General features: G+C 45.6%; 2 protein-coding genes across 10 annotated transcripts in view; one reads left to right on the forward strand and one right to left on the reverse strand.

Annotated features, from left to right (window-relative positions):
* Window positions 1-872: 872 nt before the first annotated feature.
* LOC129197154 (translation initiation factor IF-2-like) lies at window positions 873-3,245 on the reverse strand. The gene is made up of 4 exons (XM_054805245.1): window positions 3,001-3,245; window positions 2,517-2,880; window positions 1,246-1,413; window positions 873-1,158 (listed from the first exon to the last, which is right to left on the reverse strand). The coding sequence occupies exons 2-4, from the start codon at window positions 2,750-2,752 to the stop codon at window positions 1,143-1,145; spliced, it is 420 nt and encodes a 139-aa protein (XP_054661220.1). The 5' UTR covers window positions 2,753-2,880; window positions 3,001-3,245; the 3' UTR covers window positions 873-1,142.
* The window catches only part of SOX5 (SRY-box transcription factor 5), a 655,394-nt gene continuing 634,505 nt past the window's right edge, over window positions 1,596-22,484 (forward strand). For 5 of the 9 annotated variants that reach the window (XM_054804269.1, XM_054804526.1, XM_054804608.1 and 2 more), the window contains exon 1: window positions 1,596-1,860. The gene's annotated coding sequence lies outside the window, so the exon portion shown is untranslated. Of the gene's footprint in view, window positions 1,861-2,782; window positions 3,040-3,363; window positions 3,476-16,210; window positions 16,565-22,484 lie in introns of those variants that run through there. The other 4 variants (XM_054804840.1, XM_054804767.1, XM_054804357.1 and 1 more) reach the window with 4 other exon arrangements.

The raw sequence follows: 22,484 nt of genomic DNA on the forward strand, positions 1-22,484 counted from the left end.
GCTCTGAAAGATGTGGGGAGGACACGCATAGCCCTGCCAGCCTAACCCAAAGTCTGGCTGCAGGTCCCTAGGCTTGAGATTACCCGAGATAGAGCAGAGCTACATTCCCAACATATTTCATTATCCATGCCAGTTGGCGGGGGGGGTGCCAGCCAGCAGAAGTGGGGTTTGCATGAGTGGGTGGGGACTGAGGACTTGTGACTCTGATGACCAGTATGAGAACTTGTGCAGAATTTGGTGACTGGGGCAGGGTAGGGTAAAACTTTGCCATACAGTGTATGGGCAGCTTTCTCAAATGTCTGAATTGGATCCAGATGAACAAAGTTTAGGTGGTTTGGTTCAGGGTTTTTTTGATACAGCTGGGCCATAGGCCATTACCCATCCAGCCTGCTTGGCTCACTGCAGCCAGGCAGCAAAAGGGTCCTGAAAGCCACCCTGGCTCCCTGGCACCTCAAGCTCACGCCAGGTCAGAAACGCTGCTGCAGAGTTCAGGAGTCCCATCCTTCTCCCAGTCTGGGTTTTTCTCCGATAAGAGGGGTTACCTCTGGGGCTGGCGCTTGCATCTAGGCAGTGCCGGCCAGCCTCGTGCCAGGCAGTGGTGTGTTAGATCTGCGCTGCTCCCATCCCACCCACGGGACTCCTGTGGGAGTTCCTGCCGCAGAGGTAGGGAGAAAGCCAAGAAAGAAACATTCCTCCATCTCTTTTTTTTTTTTTTTTCCCTTCCTTTTCCCATCAGGGTTACCACCCTCTTTCCCCGCTCCTATGAAGAGGTCTGAAGTCTCACTGAATCAGCAGTTGGATTATCTGTGCTGTTAACGGCTTGCATCTTTTTGCATGAAAGGGTAAAATCACTTATGGACACACACACACTGAAAAGATCATATACAGTAATGCATCCAAGCAAGAAAAAAAAAAAAAAGTTGTAATGCTCATGAATTCCAGATGATGACTTTTTAAATCCCCGAGAAGGCAGTGAAATTGTTTGATTGTTCTTGTTAATTATTGGACTTGTCCCAGTATCAAATATTTGTAGAAGATAAGACTTCCCTCGTGGAGATGAATAATAACTGAACTTGCTCTTCTTTGAACAATTTGGCTCAGGGTGCGTAGTTCTGCGTTTCCCACTCGGGCTCAAACCCCGTCTAGCCGGCTTCACCGCTTCATAAAAGCACGTGTACAAAACGCTCAATTAAAAATAAAAGACCCCGTAAGTAAACAAGAGATGGAGAGCGAGAGACCTCTTACTTGCAGAGCGTGACTTTATTAGCAGCGGAGGCGGTCACCTCCCTCCTCCTCCCCCGGCCCCGGGCTGCGGCCGCGGGTCGCGCCGCTTCTTCCTCCCGCGTCCGGGCTCCGCGGGTGCGCACCGGGGCGCGTCGCACCCCGCCGGCATAAGGACTTGCTCCCAAACAGCTGTATTAAGTAGAGGCAGAACAAACGGCTGCTGAGAGGAAAACACAACCCCACACGCGTTACCCCCACCCACGCGCGAAGCCCCGGGAGCGGCCGGCCGGGTCCCCGCGGTCGGGCGCGGGTCCCCGCGGGGTGGCGGTGGCCGGGCCGCGGGGCCAGCCCGGGACACGGTTGCGCTCACCCGAGGAGCGGCGGGAGGGTGCTGGCGGAGAAGAGGAGGAGGAGGAGGTAACCGGGGGGTCCGGGGCAGAGGCGGGCTGCGGAGCCAGGCGCAACGCTCGCTCCTCGCCTGCCTGGGGGAGCGGTGACACGGAGGGGCTCCCCCGGCCCCTCCGCCCTGGGGACGGGTTTCAGGCCGCCGGGCGGAGAGCAGAGAGCCGCAGCCTTCCCGGCCCCGCGGCGGCCACCCCGGGCGGGCGGGGAGCCCGCAGGCCGCCCGCCGCTGAGGTAACCCCGCTGCTGCGCGCCCCACTCGCGGGACCCCGCTCGCGGCGCGGGCCGCGGGGATGACAGCGGTGATCTTCAAACCCGCCGCGGCTTTCTGAGGAACGCGGGGCGGCGTCTCGTCGCCGGCCCCTGGGGAGAGCGCGGAGGGGAAGGGCGCGGGGGGGCCCCAAAGTTCTGCTTCCCATTGGGGTTCCTGCGCACGCGTGGGGGCTGCTCCCGGACGGGGGTCCCGGAAATTAAGAGAGGGAGCTGAGGAGAGGGGCTGCTGAAGGGACTCTGGCGGGCGTCCCCACGGGCGGCTGTGCGTGTATGCGATCGCACCGGTGTGACAGGGGCTGCCGGTGCAGGAGGTACCAGCGGACACCCACACGCCCACGGACACGCAACTCTCGGGTGTTTACTCTTAGCAAAGAGCGGGGGGGGGGGGGACCTGCTCCTCCGGAAGGGACCCGCGACAGCCCCGCTCGGTGAAGAAGTTCCCGGGCGGGAGGGGGGCAAAAGGCGGGAAGGGCTCGGCGGCCCCCCGCCGCTTTGAACGGCTCGTTCAACCGGCGGACAGCCGCCCCCCCCCGCCCCGAGGGACGGTGATGATGATGATGGTGGCGGCGGCGATGGCCGTTAGCGAGCTCCGCGGGGGCGGCGGGCGCGTCACTTACCGTTGGCCGCCCCGCCGCCGCGCAGGGCCGCCCCGGTGCGCGGCGGGGCGGGCGGCGGCAGCCGGCGAGGAGGTCGGGGTTGGTCTGAGGGTGCCCCGGCGCGCCGGGGGGACTCCCCGCGCAGCCCCCTCCCCGCTGCCGCCACCTCGCCTTCCTCCTCCGCCTCCTCCTCCTGACTGCCGGGGTGCCGGCGGCGGCCAGGCGCGGCGCGGCAAGGCGAGCCTCTCCTCCCCCATTGTTCCCGGTCTCCCTCTCCTGTTGTGGTTTTTTTTTTTTTTTTTTTGTGCCTTTTGTTATTTGCACTCGCATTGTGTTGTTTGTCTCTGAAGCCGCCTCATGACCAGCAAAGGGATTTCACCTCGTCCTTGAGAGACAGAAGGGGGAAGGGGGGAAGGAGGGGGGAGAGAAAGGAAGAGATCACCAAACACCCATCTCCCGGTCCCTCCCCGCACCTCTGCCTCTCCCCACCCCGCCAGTGTCTCACTTAGCACCCCGCGCCCGGAGGAGACATTACAGACAGCGGGTAGGTGCGCGACCGCCACCGTTTTAACTTTCTTCCTCGCTGCGGCCGCCGGCGGCTGCTCCCCGGCGGGCGCTCAGCGCTCCGCGGAGCTCCCGGGGCGGCGGGAGCGGGCGGGCCCCGGCGAGGGGCTGCGCGGAGGGTGGGCGCCGCTGGCGGGGCGGGGGAGGCGGCGGGGCCGGCTGTCAGCGTGGCCGGCCGCCTCCCGGGCGCTCGCACACCTCCCGAAGTTTGGCACAACTTGTCACGCCCCCCCCCTTCCTCCTCCTCCTCCTCCTCCTGCTGCTGCTGGGGCTGGGGCTGGGGGCGGGCGGGGGCGGGCCGGCCGCGGTGCCCGCGCGCGTGTGTGGCGGGGGAGCCGCTGCTCCGCGCCCTGCCCGGGCATGGCTCAGCCCTCGGGATCCCGGCGGAGCTGGCGGACAGGAAGCTTTAAATTATTGTAATTGCCTCTCCGTGCGTGCGTGCGTGAGTGCAAAGCGGCGGCGGCCGCCGCGCCGCTGCCGGGGAGGCGCGCAGGGGCGAGCCGGGGCGCTGCGCTGCGGCCGCGGGGCGCGGGGGGCACCGGCGGGCACCGGCACCGGGGGAGGCGGGCAGCGGGACGAGGCTGTTTACATATTTCTGCGAGACATGTTCCTCGCTTGTGCCGGAGTAGGAGGGTGACTCCGTGGAAGGGGCTGAAGGCTCTCGGTTCACTCGTTTCGGCTGCTTTCCCCTCAGAAAGAGAACGGGTCACGGGGAAAAACGATCTCCCGGTCAGGGTGCGGAGAGCGACCGCGCTCGTCCCCGCCGCCCCCCGGTCGGGCTGGCCCGGGCACTGGCGATGGGAGCGAGTTCTGCCCTTCTCAGAAAAGTTAAGGGACTTTATTCCAGCCCGGCTGCGATCCCAGAATAACCGGAGCCGCTTGCCGGGAGGAACGTGATCGGCTTTTCCCTGGGGATGGCATGCTGCCTCGGCCCTGTACTTTGGTCAAGGGTAGAACCAATAGCGAGCTGTGGGATTTTGGGTAATAAGTGTGGGAATCTGCAAGAGAAGTAGGTCTAAGAGTGATGTGTTTTCTTACTGCTCGTGAATAATGGCCTCTAGCATTTTTATTTTTTTTTTAACCAGCAGGCCAACGAAATAGGCACGTGGGAGATTTGTAGGCGTTCAACATCGCGATCATCAACAACAACAGCAATACAGTAGGGGCGTCCAGGAGGACCGTGTCTGATGATAATTGTTTTCTTTGAGAGGCTAGTATCACATGCTGGTACAGGTAGCTTTTGTTATCTTTGCTACCGCTTAACTCTTGTAAAAAGGAAAGCTGTATCCTAAAATCGGAGAGGATTTTTTTTTGTGTTGTTTGTTTGGTTTTTTTTAATAGAGATGCCTTTTGCTCCATCTTTCTCAGAAAATGGAATATTAGCTTTAGTTCAAATGAGAAAAGCAAGTTTGATTCCCGCTGTAGAACTGTGAGATAATGTGTCCTGGCTTTCTTCCTCCCAGTTTAAATACAGCTAGCTGTCTGCAGCCTTGCTGAAGTGAGCCACTCAGATTAAAAAGCAACTTCTTATAAATGACGAGCTAATACAGAGTTCTTCATCAAAATATTTTATCACCTGAAACGTACCTGAATCTAGCTACTTGTACCTGCTGCTATTTTTATATCCTCTTAATCCTTCCCAGTGCTGGAAAATACATTATTGCCTCAGAAACAAATTCTTCATCCTGCAAAGTGCACTATTTACAACTACTAAACTGGCACTGCAAGGGGAGATTTTTTTAAAAATTTTTTATTTTTAATTTAGCTATAATATCTAGCCAGGTTATAGCCAGCTTTGTTTTAACGAGGTTTCTCCAGCTGAAGAGGGAGAGGCTGGCATCGATGTGTTGCATTTTGCGAATGGATAGCATGTCTATTCTGACATGATTTGAACACGAGAACCCAATAAACACATGGCCATTATGCATGGAAATCTCACAGCAGAGCTTTCTGGTTGAACTTCAGCTGTTTTGGTTGAGAGTTACACTATAAGGAGTACAAGACTTGAAAGCTGCAAGTGTCTTATGTAAACAGATGGACATTTGAGATGTATTGACTGTTTCAAGTTAATTCAGTTAACATGTGGGTGCACATGTATTTAATTTAGCCTAGTATAAGTTTTTGTAAGTGCTGGAAGCTAATACATGCTTTTTAGAAATAAAATAAAAGCCTGTGAATTTTGTCTGTACATGCTGGAGCTCCAGCTGTAGAGGTTCTTAGGGACTGTGATGGTCCTGGTGTCGTGATCTCGTAGTACCAGGGGAGAGTTAACAGAGAGCTTACCATTTTTCACTGAAGTATGCGGGTAGCTTGCTAATGAATTTTGAAATGGTAAGGTACCCTTCTGAGGTCTCTGTGCTGAGAAAAAATGAAAGTGCTTAAATGTACATCTTGCTGCACCTTTATCTTAGGTGCTGCTTGCCAAAACCAGTTAGGTTGAGCAATATCATTAAACCGTCAGATGTATTGTTTTCAACGGGATAGTTCCTCAGTGTTCAGGATGAAGAAACAGCAGTTTTCTGTTACTCATCGTAAAAACGTACCTCTGCGTTCCAAGAAGGTTTGTAAGTGGCGTAGCTAACTATCGCTGCATAAAGCATAGGAGAAGATTGAGGCTTGGCATCTCTGACAGTGCTGCTGTAATGCAACGTGTGTACAGGAGCTTTGTTTCTGCCTGCAGTTCGTACTTACCCTGATATAAAACACTGTGATGTTGGCATATGGATACACCAAAAAATAGAGCGTTTGTTGAAAAATAAGAATTCCGGCATTTAGGAGAAAGTAAATGAACAGTCCTTCTAAAAATACAACAGTATGCTAAAATATTGCCAAAGCACTGCTGTGACGCTGTTGTAAGCTGTCATATTTTTTGACCATTATAAATAGATTAGTATTATTATAAGGATTTTTTTCCTATTAGCAAAGAAGTTTTCTTTCCCGTTTTCTACTTAAGGATCCTCGCACGTCCCCTGAACAGGCAGAGCCGTGCTCCCGCTGAAGGCAAGGGGAGTGTTGCTGGTGAGGAAGTGGGCAACTGGGCCCTACACCTTGGCAATGGCCTTTGTAAAGCCTTAAACTCTCCTGTACTGTAAACTCATTTTTGTAATAATTTGTTTTGCTTATATTCTCCATTTCTTGAAGACATTAGAGGTGGTCCAGTTCATCACTCATGATACATTATTACGTAGTCAAGTTCAGATCCAAATTTGGTTTAGTCAGAGTATGAAGCCTGAAACAAGAATGAGCTCCTCTTTGGTGGCACTGAAGCATTAGGGGCTTTGGGGAGTTTTCTTCCCTTTTTCATGGTAGTGCTGAGACCCCATTTGGAAAATTTCCTTTCAGATTTGTGACCAACTGTAGGACTAGGGGAATTTGAAGCCAGATCTGTTTCCCTTGGTGAAATTTATTAACAGATAAGACGACTCAGGTCAAGACCAAAACATTAGATTCACATCCTACTGCCAGTTATGCTGCAGTTACACCTTCGTTGGACATTCAGTGGAGGGGGGAGGCTACAGGTAAAGAGGATTTCAGGTGACTTGTGTACAGTCTGTTAGAGCAGCTCGAGTCCACGTGCTGCTTGCTCCACTGATGGTCATCCTAGGAAAGTGTAAGATGATCATTCTTGCAGTACCTTTCCCCATGTCTCAAGCCTCTTCAAGCACATGGTGAACACGCAGAGGCACAGGCGCATACACTGTACATTCTGTATACGTAAAGTGCATTATCTGAACAAGTTTTTGTTGCTTACAGAGTGCACAGCCTTTCTAGTTGTGCACGTTTCTAGGTGAGGAGACTATATGCTTCATGACAGCTTGAGGAGGGTCTCTAATATTTCTGACAGCTTTATTTTCTGTCTTCTCCAGCCTCTCTCTTTTCCTTTATGCTGCAAGCGTAGATTGAAACTCAGGTAATACATAAGAGGATCCTTTAATATTGGCTATTTTCAGAGGCACAAAGGACAATTACTTTCTCTTCCTACTAACCTCCTGCTGGCTTACTAGCTGCTTGGGAGGCTGGTGATTTTAAGAATGCCACTTTTCCCGGTGCATCAAATACAGAGCAAATCTTTGCTCACCAAGATCCCAGTTCCTACACCCCGTGGTAACACCAAAAATTGAACTTGAGTGGCCCAGAGCGCCAGCTCCTACTGTGATGACTCATACAACCATCAGCACTTTTTAGAGTTAAATTTGATCCATTGGCCCTGAGCAGTGCTGACAATTGCCAGCTAAAAGACCCTTCAGTGAATTGTCCTTTAACAGAAGTCTTTTTTTTTTTTTTACCATTTCCTGTTGTTCTTTTAAATAAAAAGAAATCCTGGTGACAAAGCTTAAGTGTATTCTGTGATTATTGTTTAAAGAACGAGTATTTACCTATATTTCAAGGAAATGAATTGCCTGAAAATTGCAGGTCAAAGTAATTTTTCTAAGGATAGTATTCTTCCCTACTGCCAAATCTTCTCAAGGAAAAAATCTCACACTATTTAAATTATACATTTATGTACGAGTATTTAATCCTTTGAATGGTTACAGTTAAAATACATGGGAGAGTCTGTACTGTATTAATACTGCACTGGTCTGATAAGGGACACAGAACACTTAAACCCATCTTTTTTGTTTGTGAGCATGTCCTGAGAGAAACTGAGCAGGCTCAACTGGCCGGTGCGATTTGATGACATTTTGTACCTTCTGCAAGGAGCATAGTTTTACAGAACACGATCCAAATAAAAGCACATCCTGTAGAGGAATGATTTCCATTGTAGTTCCCTGGTCCCTGGCAGAGTGGTCCGGGTTTTACTTGAAATGAGTCTAAAAAGTCTTGGTAAAGCCAACATCTTGTTCAGTAGGCTTAGATTTGCTACATACAGTACTTGCCTTTGCTAGTCAAAGCCTAGGGAGATGCTTAAGGTATACTGGAGTATTAATAAAATTGTCTTTAAGGTCTTGCCCTTAGTGGCAGTGATTTGAATGTATTTAATTTAATTTCAACCCAAATTTTCAGCACTGGCTTTTGGTGTAGGCACAGTAGGTGGTTGGCTAGGACAGCAAAGAACTGGTGGGATAGGGTGAAGTTGCCCGCTCATAACAGGGCAATAATGGCTCCTCCTGCTCGGAGAAGTTGCTTTGCCCACGTTTTTGAGGAGAGGGGACAAAATTCAGTTAAGCTTGCTCTGCTCAGAAGCGTTGAGCTGGCTCTGAAGCAGATGTAAATATGGTTTGCAGTATCTTCAGTTTCTACAGGGGATATGTGAATACAGTAGGTTTAAATTCAACTGAGTGCCATGCTGTGTTTTGTAGCAGTCAGTCTAAAGATGTGTTTAATTAAACTGGTTCAATTCCTAAACTAGCATTATAGAGTCTACCTTATACACTGCTATGAAGTCCTTGCGTACGAGTAAGCTTTCAGTGTAATGAAAAGAGCTGGGGGACACAGTTGTAATCCTCAGCTAACCAATTAAGTATTTGCTTAATAAGGATCTAAAAGTTAATTTTACAGTCTGTTTTAAAAAAGAAAGCAAAATACTTGTTATATGGCTAAGTCAATGCTTTTGGTCAGTGAATGGAAGAGTTGCTTTTTTTAGCTGGGAACACCATTTTAATGTCACAGCTGACCTTCTAGCGGGAGATTAGTCCTAATGGACCAGGTTTATACTGAGAAAAATTCAGAAACCATTAGAGAAGAGAAGAAAATTAGAAAATGAATGGTTTTCAAGTGATTTCAGAGCAGACTGAATTAAGGGCAGATACTGACTTCTGTATTAAAGAATTCTTTACAAACACAGAGAAAATACCTATTCTATAACAGTGCTTCATCCACCAAATCACAGTATGTGGAGTCTCTCCTTCTCCACTGACTCTGGAAGGAGCCTGGGGACGTTGAGGTTCCCATGGAAAGGCAGCCGTGGTGGTTCTTCATTTGCTGTCCTTACGTGTGCATCCAGGAACACAACTGTGTTTTCACTGAAATGAGATTGCTCCTTATGCAATGGTATTAAAGATCACACTTCTCACGCCAGAATATAGGCAAATGCATAAATAATAACAAGAAATGCAATATATGTGTCAATTATACTTCCGTTTAATAATAAATTGAATGCATCTACTATGAAGCATATGCAAATTATATAAAGAAATGTATGTAGTCACAGAAAAATGAATGTGCTAATGTAATACTCTGCTTTACGAATTCAAATCTGGGAGGAGAGTGTGTTTAGTAGGAGATACTGTGCTCTTTGCTGTGCTTCAGCCTGTATGCTGAACACATAGCAGGACAGTCTGATTCCGAGAAAACACAATGATTTGTTCCAATTCCTGGGAATGCAAGTTTGTTTAGCGGCACCATGGTGTATTAAGCATGTTGTGGTTGAGATTAACAAATGTAGGACAATTAATTAGTTCAGGTTTTCAAGTCACGCATAGATACCCGATCAGTACGCGCACACGTAGGGTGAGCTTTTTAGTTCTCGCTGAAACTTGTTGCCGAGATCGGTTTTGTGCCTCCTGCCATTAGTCGGAAAAGACAGAGCTGGAGAAGGAATATTGAAGTACTTGTCACTTCAGTAAAACAGTTTCCATTTGAAACCTGAAATTATATATAATGAGGCATTCCTATAAACAGGGTTGCCGTAGGTGCGTAGCAGTTTGCATGGGATGATGGAAGTTTTGCGACTGTAGAGGAATAATATTAATTCTCATGAGAGATTACAAATGAGTAAATGCTGATGAATATGTACAAATATGTATGTGTGGATTTAGTGCTTCTGAAAGACAATTGACAGTTCTGGAAACTGCAGGCCTCTCTCTGCCAGAGTGCCGTAGAGGAATGCAGCACCGTAAAACTCTGCGCAGTGCATCCGCGGTGTGACCTGGGGTGTGTTCTGCGGGCAGCCCCTCCCCCGCTGAGCAGCGGAGTCGGGTCCGCGCGCGTTCGAGGCCCGCTCAGTAAAGCAGTTGCAGGTGTGATTCTGTAAGCACGCATGCAGTAGGTCACTAACACCTTTAAAATGCACGCTTGGGAACTTTACGTGGATGCTTACCTCCTTCTCCAGTCGCAAAATGCTGTTAGACCAATGTCTCGCTTTATATAAAGATGTTATCTTTGAATGATAGAGATATGTGTGGTTTTATGAGGAGTAATGGGGGGAGGGAAGTAAGGCAGAGTTTTGCACCTTCTGCTACATGTCCCGCTGTTCTTTTCATAACTAATGCATTGTGTTGGTACGGAAAGTGGTTCCTAGTGAGAAGTAACAAACTGAAATGGGGTAGAAAATGGAGAAACCAAGAGATTCTAATCCTTGAAAGTATATTGGAGGTGAAGGTGTGGGTGCGGCGGCATGGATAGCAGCAGCAGTTCTATATCCAAGCACCTCTGCAATGCGCACGAATACAGCATAAAGAAGTAGCAAGAACAGGCTAGAAGGAACAAAAATGTTGTTGCACAATAGTGTAAAGTTTTAAGAATGCGAGATTTTTCTTCTTGCTTTGCTTAGTTTTAAATTCTGTGTTTTTATATGTGAGAAAAAGGAAAATATTTACTTGTATAACTATACAGCTTTATATAATTATTTTTATCTCAGCAGTGTAAGTTTTGCTCCTTCTAAGCCTAAAGTGCTTAGAATTGTTTCTGTGTTTTTGCTATCCATGTGTAATTAACTCAGAACATGGCACGTGAGTTGTAGAGGTGTGGTTTATAGCCCCGGTTAAGAACAATGTTTCAGCGTAGGCTTAACATTAGGAATGTGGCTTAGTTCCTTGACATTCAGCAAAAAGCGAGTGTTTGCTTATGTGCAGTGTTCAGTTAGAAAAGTGAGATTTCAATGCAGCCCAAGTCCCATTTTTGAAGGTAGTGCAGACGGTGCCCTGTTGACCTTCAGGGTGATTTAGGTGCCTAAGTCATTCTAATGAAGGGAAAAAAGAAAAAAGAGGTTGGTTTCCTAAGTTACCTGTGTTGTTAAACATTATGTGTCTGTTCCAAAAGCCTTTGGGGACTGTGACAAATGAGCATGAGAGGTGTCTTCCAGGAGCTCCAGATACTGCAGGATTTATGTGGATTCCAGTTTTAAGGAATGATATTGAGGGCATTTTAAATGGTTAATAGTAGCAGAGGTTAGCTTCTCTAAGTCCTTGTACAGTTTTATTTTCTTTCATAGCACCAGGGATGTTGGTCAGGTTGGACCTCAGGTTGTCATCTGGTGAGGCCACCTGCATGGGGCAGGACCGGTGCTAGCAGCAGATCAGGTCAGCTCTGGTTTTGTCTAGTTGAGGCTTGAAAACCTTCATGGATGGAGGCGCCGAAACCTCTCCAGGCAGCCTTTGGTTTGTTTTGGTGTATTGTCTTTCTCTGATTATATTTCAGTTTGTGTTATGTTGCTGTTAAGTACATCTGTGTTCATTTTATGATATTTGCTGGTCCTTTTTTCCTGGTTGATACTAGGTCAATAATGTGGATGTATATAGGATCTTTGTTTATGGTTTACATCCAAAGGCTAGCTTTAACCTAGTGAAGCTGATCCCTCTTGGCTCCCTCTGTTGACACAGAGAGAGAGGTTTCTGTAGGAAGTATTGCAGAGCAAGAACTTCCGTATCACTGTTGACTCTAATAGGGATGACTCATCTCACTAGACCAAAGTTGCCCATGCCAGAGCGGAGCTTAAGACATGGGAGGTAAGCATTATGGGCCTGGTTTTGTACCCGCTACTGTCAGGGCAGACTGCTATTTCTTTTAGTCTGTTGATGCTAAAACCACTGAGGTGATGAGCTTTTGGAAGCTATAGCCACTTGAGTGGGCATCCACATGGGATTTCCAAAATTGCAGAAGTTCAGTAGTCCGTGTTCACTGGTGTTCAGTGGGCTTGGGAACACAGCTGTGTCCAAAAAAACCCAACACCCCACTTTCAAAAAAATTGAGTGAAACGTTGAGAGTTCTGCTATTAATTTCCTTTATTTAGTGAGACAAGATTTTGCCCTCTTTTTGCTGTTCAGAAAGTGTGGAGTCTTTTCAGTGTCTTAATAGGTTTTGGTTCAGCCCCTTGTACAGTTTCCCATGTAGAGCTTTTGTTTGTTTGTTTGTTACAGCTCCAGCTTTGGAGAGCAACGAGTGGGGTGTTTCTGTGGAGCTATGGACTTCTTTTTATTGCCTCAAACACACAGTTTAAAGAAAATGGGGATGTGTGTGTGGGGGCAAATGAAAGTATATTGGTTTTTATAAAGTATCACCTGCAAAGCATTTTTAAATAAACCCCTGTATAACCATGTATGTTTTCTTTCACTTGAAAGACACTATCTCCTTCTTCTAAACATTTGCACAGCAAAGTAATGCATTATTGCATTTTCATAAATAATTGAAAAGCAACTTAAAAGAAAGTAGGCCAACAGGAAAAAAAAAGAAGAAAGTGTCGGTTTCAAATTTGAGAGAAGAAAAATATGTTTCCTTCTTGATAGCGAGTCAGTTAAATGTTATTAAATCCCATTCTCCCACCCCGACATGACCAAAGACAAATCTAACAATTGACAGTTTCATTTAAAAGAGAGAAATGAAGAAAAAAGGTTTTGGAACGCCGAGTCTGGTTTGTTTTGCTTCTTTTTTTTCTTTTTCTAAAATTTTTTTCCCCTTGGTAAGAAAGGCAATTGTGACCCCTTATTGGTTTGCAAGTGACTGAGGAGCAAATCTCTGGAGGTCTGCGTGTTGGCTTTTCAGTGCCGTTCTCCGTGCTGGGTTGTAATAATGCAAGCTATTTTAGAACTGTGCATACGTTAGTGTTCTGGCGCGGCATGATACAATAATGTGTGAAAAAGCATAAGATCACACCTTGGTGAAACTTGCAGATTTCCTGCATAATCCGACAGTGAGCTCTTGTCAGGTTTTGACTATATGTAAAGTGAGAATAAAGTTTCCAGAAGCAAAGCGCAAGCCTTGGATGCATTTTGAATGGCTGTGCAGGGATTTTGGCCCTGACGCGGTTATGAATGTGCCTGACTTTTTAAGCACTTTACTCCCACCGTAGCCAGCGGGCCTCCTTCAGCGCTTAAAATTTGGCGCACACCATAAGCCCTTTGCCAAATCGGAGCTTTATTTTTGCTACTGCTGAGAAAGATCAAAGAGCGAGTGTAAATAATTTCCTAAAAAACAATCAGTAACATGAACAGTTTTCATAGGACACACTGCGTGACGTATCCGGTGACAGAACCCAGGTGTCATCGGTGGGAATGGTTTATGGCCATGGGTCTCTCCACCGGGCTGCTGGCACGTCGGTGCTGAGCTGGTGTGGCTGAGAGAGGACGGGCAGGCTGGAAGAGAAAACGTATTTGGTTACAAATGCTCTCAATCCAAGATGAGGACCAGGGCCTTTATTCCAGCAGGGGCTGCGTGTGAGCTCTGGCCATCATCCATTTGTGCTGTACCAGAAGTTACAGGGACGTTGTGGGAATTGCTGGGTGAGGTTCTTGTGCTGGGCAGGAGGCCTGACTGCCAGGTCCTAACAGTCCTTTCTGGCCTGGAGATCAAGACATTGGTGAATGCCGGTATTAATGTGTTACTAACGTGGTGGTTTAACATCAGAGCTACTCAAAGAGTGGACCCTGTTTAGGTGAGCTCCACCGGGTGGAAGCTTCATGCAACTGGTCTGTCCTCCAGAGGAAAAAATGTCAGCGTGTGCATTCTCCTCCACTTTCCTCCCAGATTTATTCCATCTCCTTTTTTTTTTTTTTTTTATAACCAGTGTGTGGCTATATTTTAAGTCACTGCCCACCATTTCCAAAATGTGTGATGCATTTGTTAAGGATTTGGAATTTGGGATACTTTGATATAGCTTCATGTAGGATTTATAGAAACACCTGACGTGTATGTTTAGTTCCTAAACACCTTCTGTGCTTGATTTATCCTCACAGGTTGTCAAGGTATTCAGATGACCTGAAACTGAGGAAGTGAGAGGGAGCTCAGCTGGCAAAAGTCTGACATCGAGTCTGACTGCGGCTCAAATTTGTTCTGCAGAGTTGAGCCCAGGCTGCGTAGGCGGTGAAGAAAGCCTTCTTCACCTGCACCATTGTATCCAAAAAGCTCTGAGCAGCATAATTTTTTTGCAGGTGATGAATAACCTAGTTAGCTCACATTGCTTCGATCCGGTGACAGTTCTCTGAGAAGGCCCGGTGGTAGTTTGTAATAGCGTACTGATGTTAAGGCTCAACGGTGGTGATGGTGGTTCTGTGGTAGGTTTTCTCAGCCGGAGAAACCACGCTGTCAGCCATCTACCGTGGACCACCATGCACTAGTTACTTCTTTATATTAGGCACTACTGTTTAATACGGCTCAGCAGGCTGGCTTCTAGTGAAGTAGGCTCACAACTTTTAACCTAGCTGGATATTTTCAAGGTCCTGTGGCAACTGTGATCCCCAGAGGCATGCAGATGTTGAGATTGAATAAGTGGAGGATGCTCATAAAGCGGTGTCATTTTCTGTTGTCACAGAAATTCCTTTTGGTGTCTCTTAGGGTGTGAGGCCAGGCCTGTCTGTATTGGGAGGTTTCTTGTATAGGTTGAAGGAGGGCTTTCTGGGCAGAAGACGGAATCATTTTGTTGACACAGAACAGTGTGCATCGTTATTTGTATTATTACTGTTTTACATTTTTTGTATTTGTAAGAACAGCATATTGATGACTGCGTGTTAAAACTCTGTCTTTTTGTGGCTCATTTTCTTTCCGAAAAAAGGAAGAAAGCTACATTCTTTGTAAGAAAACCCCAGAGTTATGTTGGAGCAAGTGCTAGTGCTTGTGTTCATACATGATCAAATTCAGGAAGATTAGGGCATTGTGTATAAATTGCCTTCGTGTTCATTGGGTTAGCAGCTGTCAAATAAGTGATTATAGACGTTGGCAAAGCTTTTCTTTCCATAATCGCTGTGAAACAGGGATGGAAATGTAACAGATGCCATTTAATATGGACCAGCACCTAGGTTCTGTTTCTGGGTCTGGCTCTTTATTGCCTCGTGGCCAAAGTTTCTTAGCATTTTTTTTGCTTTAATTCTTCACTACCTATAAATGGAGGTAATAGTACTCTCACTTTGCTCTCAGATTTCCGAGGCTGTTTTTTAAATTGAGATCCTTTGATGAAAGATATGAAATATATGCAATAGCATTAATGATAAGATTAACTAGAATAATACTGTTGAGATTGAGGAAAATTATTGCTCCTAGATGAGCTTTGCTTTGCTGGGCAGCGTTAACCTTCTGCAGAAAATAATTTGCAGAAAATAATTTGGTCCGAGGCCATGTTGGGGTTTCATTTCCTGGGATTTTTTAATTTGTTATCTGACAAGGCTTTTTGATACCAGGCACTACACTTGAAGTCCTGTTGAAGAGCAAATGAAGCGTTGTGATGCTATTTTTTGCAGCATAGGAGTCTATGGTGACTCATTTAGTGTTCATAATGCCTGTGACAGATTAAAAAAAATAAAATCAGTTACTCCCAGTGAGACGGATACACTCAGCCAGACCCTATTTGAGAATTATTTGCTGCACTGTTAAGACCAAAGTAGACATCTTCCCCCTCCCCCCCCCGAAAGAATCCAGCTTATCATGAAATGTTTATCAGAGCCATATAAACATTTCTTGACTGCTGAATTTTGAAGGGAAATTCTTTCGGTCTAACATATGTATTGCAAGCAAAACTCTTCACAGATTAAAAAAAAAATACATAATTAGCTTGGTTACAGCCCTACTTACTACCAAGCATGCCAGCATCTGGCAAGGGTACGGCGATCTGGGAATTCACTGCTTGAAGCCATGGAACAAAGTGTTCTGATCCGACCCCAGGCAGCGAGTCCAGGACTTGAACTGGAATCTTCAGGAGCAGAGAAGTCTTAAGTGTCTGGAAAATTGGCCTGTTGAGTCACCACGCAGGCACTAAAACAAAACTAATTTTAAGCAGGTCAGAGTTCAGTGATTCCCTCTGGAATCTAATTTTTTTTCCCTTAAAAAAAGAAGTCTCATGTTTTAAGTGAAAAGGGTCAAAGTTGATGCACTGCTACAATTTTTGAATGCTTTCCCTTAAGAACAGCCACCCAGGCTAGGATTAGCATGAAGGGCTGCTAGGCTGGCACTTCAGTGTCTGGGTTAAAAATATTTTAAAGCAGTAAATGCAGTCAGAACAGAGAGAGAGATCCCTGGGAGCCTTCCTATTCAAAAATGTGCGAGCTCAGGGCAGCAACTGCAATGTAATTTAGGGCAGTATATGCTTCATAGCTTTGGAGAATATTGCCTCTTGTTAATGTTACATTGGAGGACAGTGGGATAGTAGTAATTTTAGAAAGGTGGTATTCCTGTTTGTTTTACATTGGAAACTTCAGAATAAATAAAAAGAAGCATCAATTGAGGAAGAAATGTAACTGCCGAAAACCAGCAATGAATCCGCCTCTGAGCAGACTATAGAAACGACAGGGGAAAGCGGGTATAGAAACATTTTCGTGGGAATGCAGCTGCAAAAGGAACTTAGCAGACAAAGGCAAAATCAGGTACGTACTTTAAAAGGCATGTGGGCAAACTTTTGTCTGAGAGCCCAGTGAGGAGCCTGCTCACATTAAACTGCAAAATGTTTGGGGGGATCAAATGACAAAATGCTTGTATTGCTTTTCCACTGCTGAAGAAGTGGAGCTGTCTATAAGCAGGGATGATTCAAGTAGCTGTTTTGGGGGGGGAAGCAAAACGCGAGAGTAAGGGAGATTTTTCGTTCCCATTCCTTTATTAAGATGATTTCCTTCTTTTTCCCTTTGGATCTTGCAGAGTTCTCTTTAGATTTGCGAGTGAAAAGGATGGGGTCTAGGCTACCTAGGAAAGCTTGAATCTGAACTCTGTGTCAGGCATTGTGAGCTTGGTGAGCTCTGTTTATCTCTTAGGAAATAGGCTTGCACAACAGGGCAAATGCAATGCGCAGATGTCAAAACAGCTAAAACAAAGAGGGCTGTCTAGGAAAAGCCATGCCAAACCTAATGGCTAGAGTGGAGAAGTAGCAGCTAGGACTTCTGCCTTCTTTTCTCTCCCGTGCCTCTGCGTGCTGTAGGCAGATCTCTAGGCCAAACGGAAGGCTCCTTATTCTTGGTAGTGAGTTGTAGCTCACGCGAACTGTACTGTCGATAGGAGGATGTTTGCGGGAACGGTTGCTCACATACGGGTGCAAGGGTTTGTGCTCTGGTCATCAGTGCAATAGCCAGACTGGTCTGCGAAATAAAACTTATTCCACGGGACTTCCCCTTTGATGTGTAGTGATTGCTAAGTATGCGGCTTCTTGAGGGAAGGAGCTATAAAACTTAAAATTTATTAGGAGAACCTCAGTCTGCCTTGCTGGTACACAGAGTTGTTGGAATGCTTCTCCTTTAAATTCCCGCAGGTATACAATGCGCGAGCATTTGAATGGGGGGATGCCTGAGGCTCTGAGATCCAATTTGTCTTCCAGGTTATGGCAAGGCTCCATTTTCCTCAGGCTTAACAAGTAGCGACCATAGTTTACTAAAATATTTATTTAAATTTAGGAAAAACTTACTGCCATGCAGTTGCTTTTGCATTTAATATCACAGTTTATAGCCCTTTGAAGTCTACATGTTTGAAGGAAGAAGTGCTTAGGATAATCTGAACTTGAATTAAATCGTGTGGGCAGATAACAGATTGAATTTGCGGTATGGCTCGTTTTGCTAAGGAAGTCAGTCAAGCTATGAGTAATGCTGGGCCAACTTGTATCACAACAGGAGGTGGTGTAGCTTCAGTGCAAGGTAGTGTGGTTCACTGAATCTGAATTGTGGACCAGTTCTTCTGACTTCAGGGATGATGATGGTTCTGAAGAAAAAAGTTCATTTATGATACACATAACTTTATGATTCACATTGCAAAGCCGGATAAGTCACACAGATTTCCAGCCCTGATACTTTCATTTGCAGTGATTTGAAACTTGAAAACTACAAATTGTTTAAAGGCTTGGATTTTTTCTTTTCTTTTTGAACAATGTATTTCTTTTCACTAATATGTGACCTAGTGGAAACTTTGCATAAGGAATAATTTTAGGGAGCTAAGAGGCAGAATGTGTTTCGGGTAGTTCCCAAATATAGTACTTATTTTTCTGTTTGATTTCTGCATTAGTAATTCCACAGTTGTTCTTGTATCCAGCCCCTTTTAAATCTTCTTTTAGCGCAACAGGGTTGCAGCATGTGCTTGCTGTGCTGATCCTTTTTGTTTAACTGGCGATGCTTTGGCACTCAAACTAGCTATCAGAATATGATGGGTCAACAGGATCGTTCTCGTTATCATGAAGCGCACCTGAAATATCTGCTTAGGTAGCGCCTGTGATTTCTCAGCAAATATTCAACCCAGTGGGGAGCTGCAGGACTCACCTCCATCTCCCAAGGGTTAACAGTAACCTATAATAATAATCTTGTGGCACAAAAATGCTTCTTTTTATGCATTACCTATTTCCAGAGGCCTAATTTAGGTTTTGTATCAAAATGGATATCACAAACGCTTGAGCTTCCTGCTGAGAAGGAAAGTGCTACCGAGAGACTTCGTTCTCTGTTATTCTCATGGTGTCCGGGAGGGGTGAGGAGGCAAGGGAACAATTGCTGATGTCTGTAGCAGTAAGTATAAATAGTAGCAGAATGGGTTGCAAAAGTAAAATAGTTTGACAGTATTGTTCCTGTGAATACCTGGCCTTTGCTCTTGGTTAGAATATATATGTGTATGTGTGTGTAAATATATGTGTCTTTGTATACAGGGCAGATGTACACATCAACAAGAAAAAAAAGTTATATTTTGTAACTGCACAACAATTTCACCTGACATTAAAAGAAAAGATTATTGTCATGGAGTAAAATGAGATTGTGTATTGCCTAAATACACAGACAACTACGCTCAAAGATCGGCACGCGTGTGTCCCTGCTCTCTCTGTGTACGTTTCATGCCAGATTCTGCTGTAGATCCAGTTGAACTGTTTTCATCAGTTACTTTCCTCAAGGATCTGTTTGTTGAATGTTTTCACATATAAAAAATCATGTTTGGATTTTTTGTTGTTGTTGTTGTAAGAAGTAGAAACAAGGAAAACAGAAGCTGGATTTTAAAAAAGATTTGTTTTCTTAGATCAGAAATGCTTACTGAACACCCAGATAGTTTCTTCCTCCCTGATACTGATTTTCCATTGGAAGCACATGTGGGAGGAGAAGGAAGATTTTAACAAAACCTAAAAAATGCTTGCTTTTCTGAATTTGCAGTTGCTTCCCCCTCCCCAGCTCTTTTGTACAAAACTTGATTATACCAAATTCATCCGAAACCTGTCCTCCTCCTCCTGCCCGCGCAGATGCCCTCAGGGATGAAGGAGCTCTTGCCTTGCAGCCTGCCTCCTGCCCAGCTTGCGAGCACGTGCCCTCTTCTCCTGTACCAGGGGAAGCCGTTGTCTTTGCTCGGTCTCTGGAAATAAGGGGTTCCCGGGGTTCCCTGTTGCTCTAGTCTGGCAGGTTCAGGTGCTGAAATGTGGATGGGGTGAGAAGTGCTCATCTGGTCTGCCAGCTCCAGTGTGTGTAGGCACAATATTTCACACGTGAGGTCAAACGAGGCACAGTGGTGGGGTCGGGTGGGAGGAGGAGAAGAGTCCTGCCCAGTCCCTGATGCAGGTCTGCCTCGGCATGCTGGCCAGTCAGTAGGCCATCTACGTTGGAGGTATGGTGGTTGAGTTTGGGGCTGCGTGTGAGTACAGGCTTACGTGCTGTGGGAATCGAGAGGGCAGAGCCAGGCCAGGTCTGGTGGCATTCATTTGGTTGGTTTCAGCCCTGCACACTTAGGGTTGCCTTGGCTTTGGCCCGCAGTCATCTGGTTGAGCAGAAAAGTGGTCCTTAAACAGACTGGCATTCGCCATCCCAAGTGCAGTGAATGAGTGCATGGTGGAGAGCATGGAGAGCATGAGCTGTGGCCCCACTCTGCTGCTGAAGTGCTCTGGCATGCTGGGTTAGTCTCTTGACCTTTTGTTCCTCAGTTTTCTTGTGTTTAAGGACGTACAGACTTACCATCGCACATGGGGGTTGCAAGAATTAATTAATTACCATTGGTACGGTTTTGAAGACTTATAACCCTAAAAAACCAAGACCCCAATCGGTTATTTTTCTTCATATAGTATATAGGAAAAATCTACTAATTTATTTCCAAGCGCATGACATACAAAAAGTATCTTCACACTTCTAAGTGGAGCTGGGATTCGATGCCAAGACTTTTTTTTTCCTAGTGAATATGGTATACTTGTACACTCAGATAGAATGGTACAACCTTACGGTTTCACTCAGGAGGTGGAAATTTTGTTCTTACTGTGGTTTTGTACTTACAAGCTCTAAATACCAGGCACATCTCTTTGGTCAAGTTCTTGTCCTCATGACTGCACCCATTGCCAATGTCCTTTAGCATGTGAACTTACTCCTTTGGAGTAGCTTTGACTAACTAGTAAACTAAACGTGGTTTTTTCCCCATATGTTCTGCAGTGTCCTTATATATTAATTATTGCCCTTAAAGAATCTGGGAATTAGGGAAGGAGAAAGGAAACAGAATATAATAGGGATGCTTGTCACCTCTTATCCTCTTGCTTCTGTATGTGGAGAAGCCCCTTAGTATATTGCTTTGGGAAGGAGGAGTAACTCCTGTCCCACACCTGATGCAACACTACAGAGATGCCATACAGCGCCCTGGTTTAACGTAGAACGGCCAGGCACAGTGGGGTGAAGGAAGTTGGACTTTGTGACTGTCTCTGCATTTGCAGTCGTAAGGGAGTTAAATCAGAGCTAAGGGTTTTCTTCTTTTGTGTTTTAATTTCCTTTGTTTTAAGAAAGTATTTTTTTAAATGAAGTGGGGGAGGAGAGGTAATATACCACTGACATGCTTTGGGATCTGAGGCTCCTGTGGACCCCATAGGATGTCAATGGACTCATTAAGATTTAGCCAAGTTTTATGCATTATTCATAATATACATTCACAGCATGCACCCTAAAGACTGTCTCCTGTGAATGCTTAGTCAGAATCATTTGCATTCTGTATTATGGATCCATAATATAGAATACATTTAGCTACATTTTGTGTATTATCCTTTACACATATTTCTAGCCTTTACTGTTCTGGCATATGCAGCAAATGTGTTTAAACAATAGCAAGCAGTTGTGTTTTGTTGCTCCGTAAAAACTAATGCATAATAAGGACCCTGATGAAAATTAATTATTGCATAAGAGCAACGGACAAGCTTTTTCCTCTTTCTAGCTTCGGTGACACTTTAAATGTACTTTTCTAACATGTTTAAGAAGTGTTTTAAATTCTGGGCTGATATTTTGTAAATTTTTTGTTTCAAATACACACAAAAATCATTTTTGATGTGGAAGGTTGGCAGGTGATGAAACATCAAATTGAAGCTGAGATGCTTAATAATCACAAGAGTCATTTGCTGTGAGTTTACTCTAATCCTATGAACATTATTTCTGCTGTACATGACAAGACAAAAGAGTCAACAAAACACCACATCAGAAAATTAATTCTCTTCCTGTCATCTGAAGCGTTGAAGCTCCTCTGTTTTCTCTTTTCCTCGGCTGCCATTACATCATGGTGATTGGTCTGATCTCGGCTTTGCCACTGACCCACAGAGTGGCCCAGATGTGTTCCTTAGCACACCTCTGCCTTAGTTTCCCCATCTATTACACAGAAAGAGCAGAAATGGTGCTCCTTGAAATCCTCTGTGGTAGCTGTCTACTTAGTTTTACTGCTTCAGTACCCTGTCACTGCCGATAGAGTACATTCCTGTGCGAAATACTGCTCTCGCGAGAAAATGGGATTTTTTGGGGGGCCAAATTGGAGTAAAGTCAGGGAGGTATAAGGATTCCTTGTGCAGAATCTCCTAAGGGATCATTTTTATGAAGTATCTTCCAATTTGGGGACCATAAAAATATTTCTAGTTGCCAGTCCCTGCGCACGAAAACAGCAGACAGGCAAAATCCAGGATCTTGTGGCACCTTTTGCAGATCCAGTTCCTTTGGGGAGCAGCCCCCGTATATCTTCAGGAAGTCGTAGGGAATGTCAGCCTTTCATCCCTTCCCTTGTTCAGGGAAGCGCTACAAGGTTGTACAGGTTACCAAAAAGCTGTTAGTGTGGTGATGTCTGTGTCTCAGGAGCCTGGCTCACGGTGGGCAACAGTTGTTCCTTGAGCCTGAATATACGCAATATATACGAAGGATATCAAGTGACTTACTATGTCAAGTTTTTTTGCAAATGTTGTAACACTTGATGAAAAGCCAATGCTTATCAAAATACTTAAAAAAACCCTCTTGCTATCACATAAGATTAAAATGTTTTTTCCCATCATAGGCTTAACATAGCATAACGTTTTAGCAAGGTACAGTCAGGAGGCAAATAGTTGGTATAAAATGAGTTCAA

Source organism: Grus americana, chromosome 1 (genome assembly GCF_028858705.1).
Source record: "Grus americana isolate bGruAme1 chromosome 1, bGruAme1.mat, whole genome shotgun sequence".
Lineage (NCBI taxonomy): Eukaryota > Metazoa > Chordata > Aves > Gruiformes > Gruidae > Grus > Grus americana.

What these genes read in the sequence shown, in the direction of transcription:
- LOC129197154 (XM_054805245.1), bottom strand. Translation starts at nt 2,752, where the DNA reads ATGGGGGAGGAGAGGCTCGCCTTGCCGCGCCGCGCCTGGCCGCCGCCG. An exon ending in CGGCGGCGGGGCGGCCAACG is followed by an intron (nt 1,414 to 2,516) that starts GTAAGTGACGCG and finishes TACTTAATACAG; the next exon opens with CTGTTTGGGAGCAAGTCCTT.